This window comes from Plasmodium inui (assembly GCF_000524495.1).
Source record: "Plasmodium inui San Antonio 1 unplaced genomic scaffold supercont1.17, whole genome shotgun sequence".
In the NCBI taxonomy this organism is placed as follows: Eukaryota; Apicomplexa; class Aconoidasida; order Haemosporida; family Plasmodiidae; genus Plasmodium; species Plasmodium inui.
The window spans coordinates 362,757-368,523 of record NW_008481851.1 but is presented as its reverse complement, the minus strand read 5'-3'; the positions used below and the strand labels follow the sequence as shown (position 1 = coordinate 368,523).

General features: G+C 42.6%; 1 protein-coding gene across 1 annotated transcript in view; it reads left to right on the top strand.

Moving 5' to 3' along the window:
• Positions 1 to 5,532, top strand: part of C922_03805 (hypothetical protein) — a gene marked incomplete at both ends in the record, with an annotated part of 8,510 nt that extends 2,978 nt beyond the window's left edge. Inside the window, one exon of the mRNA XM_008819394.1 lies at positions 3 to 5,532. Within this exon, the coding sequence (XP_008817616.1) occupies positions 3 to 5,532 (5,530 nt within the window). The remainder of the gene's footprint in view (positions 1 to 2) is intronic.
• Positions 5,533 to 5,767: the final 235 nt, after the last annotated feature.

Below are 5,767 nucleotides of genomic sequence, written 5' to 3'. Positions count from 1 at the left end.
AGAAAAGCCAAGTTGACCAAAAAGTTGTTACTCATAGAGTCCAAGTGGATAATACGGAAGCTGAAAGAGAAATATCCAAATTATTTCACCCCAAGAAACATGGAGAAAATCATCGAGCAAAATTACGACAACACGTATAGCCATATAAAGGTGCAGGAATTCCTCAGTGATAACTTCTTATTAAAAAAATGTATCCTCACCTTAACGTTATTAATAAAATATAAAAATGAGATTCCATTCATTTTTTTTCACAAATTCTACTTAATCTCTCCACCATTCAATTTAAATATCCTATGGGACATATATGAGCTAGACAAACTGTGGTTCAAAACCTTCGTCAAAATGAATAAGCTAAGAAATAGGCTCAAGCTGTTAAGCACTTCATATAGGGTCCATTCTGACCTCTTTGATATTCTTGATAAGACTAATGACATGTACTATGAGGACATCAACATATATTATTTTTATGTTAAGCATGATCTTTTCAGAGGGATGAAGATGGAAGAGAATGCGCTGGGGAGGCACTCCTCCATTCTTTGCATCAAGGACCATGCGGAGGGAAACAACCGTCTAGAAAAAGCTAATACGATGGACAGAAATGAAGATCCGTCCGTTACACCATCCGCCATAAGTTCCGGCAACGAAAAAAAGTATATCCATTCCGGGGAGACCACTGACGACGACGCGGACAATCCCGCGGATGATCTCTTTGGAGACAAACTACTCGATGAAAACAGCTCAAATAAAAAGGTGGCGAAGAAGAACGCGACGAAGAAGAACCTGACGAAGAAAAAGGCCGAGCCAAAGCTGTACAACGAAAAGAGTATCCCAGGATTGCTCTTCCTCGAGTACGTAAAAAAAAACAAATTCAACATCTGGGATGATTACCTCCTCACCACCGAAGAATTTTATGAAAACATTGCTTACGTTTATGACCTAATAAAGGACGAAACCATTTGGCCGGCAGACGACACAGAGGATGAGGAGAAGCAGCACCCGTACGATGACTACAAATACGGGGATAGCAAAAGTAAGAAGTATGCCAAACATGAAGTGGACACGCCCCATGGGAAAGGGAAAGACAGAAGAGAGCAATTAACCATCTTCACGTATAACTGCTCCAAGATCAAACACATGGTAACAAATGTCCCAGAAATCTATGGCAACGATGTGAACGTCCAGAGTCAGGTGGAGGATTGGTGTAAATCATTCTTCCCTCGAGAAGTATCCAACAATAAAGAGATTTTCAAGACACTCATTTGTTACTATGCCAAACTGTTGGCGTCCCATCCTTGCGTGAAATACATTTTTAGGTTTTTCTTCCTGAAGTACGCGTCCCTCACGACGGTGAGCACTAGCCAGGGCGAGGTTCACATCGATATCAGCAGCCCGGATTACTTCTCATTCCGGCTATTTAGATTCCCAGTGCATCTCTTGCTGTGCGGAGAGTATAAAGGTGGGGGCGCCATCGTCAGTGGGAGTGCCACAGTAGGTGGCAGCACCGGGAGCGCCGCCGACAGCACACCATACCGCGCCTCGCACGACCCCTGCTATGTGCACAACTACAATGTAAACTTCTTCAACACCCAACTGGACGAAAGCGAGGTAAGCATGGACGTGAAGAAGAGGGAGTTAGAAAACTACTACGCCAAGCACAAGTACAAACACATTTATCTAGAAATTTTAAAGAACCGAGATAACAAGTTAGTGCACCTGATTATGCACCCCATATTGCCGCACGAAACGGTACCATGGAAAGGTGAAGATTTTGTAGAGAGAGAAAAATGTAAAAAGAAAAAAAAAAAAAAAAATGATCGAAATTTGAAATCCTACTTCGAAAAGGAAAGAAATAAACTATCCAAAACGGAAGCGATGGACAACGAATGGATAAACAATCTACTGAAGCAATTGTCTTACGCCTACTGCTACAACGATCTCGAAGACACTAATCTCTTTGTCCATGTACAGAAAAAAATCTTAAATAACTTCCTGTGTGTAGAATTATTGCCCCTATTTAAAAAAAACCTAGAAAATCTGCTACTCGCTAGTGCACAGAACTGGCTCATGGTATACATTCATCAGTCCTTTTATCTCACCCTCAATGTGAAACCAATTAAAATTTACAAAAATGGGCAGGAAGAAAAGGGCAAACTACGAAATAGGAGAAGCAGCAGAGACCTAATTATGGATCGTCGAAATAGCAGAGACGATGATAATTACTCTTCAGATTATAAGAGCGAAGATTCCTACTCCAAGTATGACGATCGGGAAAGCAGGCACCGTCATCATAGAGGGAAGAAAAAATACTACAGTGACGAATCCTACAGTAGCAGTGATGAGGATACTGGGAAAAGGTACAGCCGCATTCGGAAGGAAGAGAAAAAAAGCAAAAAGAGGGAAAGCAAATGGGGAGAAAGTGATGACTTGGCCAATGCAGAAGTGAAGGAAGGACACGTGAAGGAAGGACAAGCGAAGGAAACACAAAAGGGAAACAAAAAAGGAGGCACCAATTGGGATCTCAGAGCCGATCGAAGTGCGGACCAAATCGCAGACCAGAGTGCAGATCCCAACTGGGACCTCAGGACGGACCAAAGTGTCAAACACAAGTCGGCTAAGCGGTCCAACAAATCCGAACTCTTCGACTCTTCGCACTCCACTCAAAGTGACGAGGAATACAAATCGGAAAAAACAATGAAAGAAAAAGAGAGTGGCTACATGAAGAATCTGTCCTATGATGATAACTACTCGGACAAGTCTGAAAAAAGCTACATTTCTAACAAACCAGATGAAGAAAAGAAGAAACAGAAAATTCTAAAAAGTATAAAAAAAAATCATAACGTTTACGAAGTGGTCTCCATAATCTGTGAGCCGATAAACTATGGAATCAGGCTGCACATAATGGCTTGCGACATTTATGGGGATATCATCGAGTACCTCTACCTAGACAACGTCTACCTAGATATTGCAAAGAAGGAGAAAATGCCAGTGGAGCAGGAGAAAATTGCCAAAGATATGAACATATTTAGCAACTTCCTGAAGAAGATAAAACCGGATGTGATAGTCATCGGGGTTAGGGACGTGTACTCCTACCTGGTCTACTCGTACGTGTTGAACTTCGTCACCGGGGGTATGCAAAACGCGGGGGAGGAGGCTCAGCGGTATAGCATGGGGGGAAGCGGCAATTACTTGGTAATCCCGGAAAACCTCTACATCCCAAGCATCGTAACGAACAGCCTAAAGTACAGCGCAGATCTGACGAGCAAGTACTCGAGGCAGGCGCTGCTCTGTCTGTCCCTTTGCCGCTTTGTGCAAAATCCACTTTGCGTAGTTATATCCCTTTTCGAGGAAGAGAACAGAAATATGTTCAACATCTGCCTGCACGATTTGCAGAAATATGTCTGTAGCTACAAACTAGAGTCTCTCTTCCAAAGAATTATAGTCGATGTAGTAAACAAGACCGGGTGCGACATCAATTTTTTGAAGAAGAAAAAAAAACACTTAGGAGTTATGTTAAGTTACGTGGCCGGATTAGGGTTACGAAAAAGGGAAGAATTGATGAAACTCTTGCACAATAGAAATTTAACCACGAGGGAGGATCTACTGACTCTATCATCGAATAGGAACCTGATAGGCAAATGCACCTATCGGAACTGTTCCTCCTTCATTAGAATTATAGGCAACGGGGAAGAGTACGTAGAAGCGTTGGATAACACGAGGATTCATCCCCTCAATTGCTACGACATCATCCATGATCTTTTTAAAAATGTTATAGACATGAAAAAGAATAACTTCTTAAAGAGCACCTACGATATTGTTAACTACATTATTAACAAGAAGAAGCTTATTCGAAATATGGAGATAAAGGAGTATTCTAGGCGATTCTATGATGAGAAGAAGATCTACATTTACCCCTATCTCAAATTCATTCAAACCGAACTGATGCATCCGTATAAGGATTATCGTTACAACTACGAGAAGAAGAAGGAAGAGGAATTGTTCTACCTAATAATCAATGAGAAGAAAGAAAATCTATCCATCGGATCTGAAGTTGTGTGCAAAATGGATTACATTAACAAAAATAATGGCTACATTAAGATCACCATATTGCCCTACAACATCAGGGGCATCATTACCGATTCGAAGGAGTTCCTACGACAGCTGAGAAAGTATTACATGGAAAGGATGAACCTAATTAACTCCAATTTGGAAAATATGAACACGTTACAGAAGGGGCACCACCAAAATCACGGGAATAGCAACAATTTGAAAGACACCGAATATATTAATAACTCCGTCGTGGGCGAACTAATCAAAGGGAGAATCAGCTCCATCAGCTACAATCTGTACAATCGCTTCGAAACGAACTTCCACGTCGTCGTAACGGATGAAAACATTAAGAAGATTAAGAAGGACACCTTTCTGGACAATTTGAGGAGGCCACTCAATTATGATTATCTCTCCCCACTCGTCGAGCTCGACGTACACTACGACACAAACACGTTCATAAAAAACCATTTTAGAAAATTAAACGACAATGAACACTTTGAAGATATTGATGAGGACGACGAGGAGGACGAAGAACAAACGGAGCATCAGCAGAATCAGCAGCATCACCCGCAGCAGGATGGACACGTGGCAAACCGCGGCGACGCCACCACTGGACAGCAAAAAGTCAAAATGAAAATGAAGATTAAAAATAAAAATAAATACTACCAAAGTAAAAGACTTATAAATCACCCTCATTTCAAATTATGGAACTATCATGAGGTGCATGCATATCTGAAGCAGACCAGTGTCCAGATTGGAGAGTCCATCATTTACCCCTCCAATGAATTGAACAAGCTATACTTACACATAAAAACATCCGATGAGCCTTTCATTATTGCTAAGTTTACTGTCTACGAGAAGAACATTCAGCATGCCACTCACAGTGCCAGCGCCTCCGCCCTACATAAACAGATGCAACCGATTCAAGAAGTGTACCTTATAAATAACGAGCAGTTCCATTCCATTGATCAGATCATTTCCCTCTTCTGTGACAAACTGAAAAAGAATCTAATCGAATTGTACAACCATCCCAAGTGTAAGAGAAAAAAACAGATCGACGAAATTACCAAAGAGCTTTCACAGGAAAGTTTACTAAAACCGGAGAACATCGTCTGGGCCCTTATCCCCCCCATTCCCCTCCCACCCAAGAGAAATGCCAACGAAAGTGATAAAACTCCCATTCCAGACTTTAACCCCCTGCGATTTACCCTCATGGTCATCCCCCCGCATAATCACCACCAACAGCTGTACGCAAATTATAACAGGGAGCTTCGTCCGAAGGACCACATCGTCCTCCAGGATTCCATCTACGTTGACCATAAGTCTTTCAAACTTTGGACCAGGGTTGAGCGCAACTTTAAAAATCTCATTAAGTGGTGGAAGGAGAAGGGCTACTGGAATAGGCAGAACGAGCGTCAGGAATACATGAATGAGAAGAAGAGGAAGATGGAGGAGTACCGCCGCCTTCGCGGAGGCAGAGCCTGACAGGGGGAGTCCCAGCCCGACTGAAATGATCCCCACGGTCGTGTCGCGGCATACACAATCGTGTTGCGGCACAGATGGTCGCGTCGCGGCACAGCATACGCGAACTCCCCGCAGTGCATACAGCCGCGATGTGATGCATACACAGGGGGTACCGCGAACTGGGAAGGAAAAACTCAACCGTAATATGCGCATAGTGTATATTGCCACTTCCTCCTGACTCGCCCCATTTGTGTGC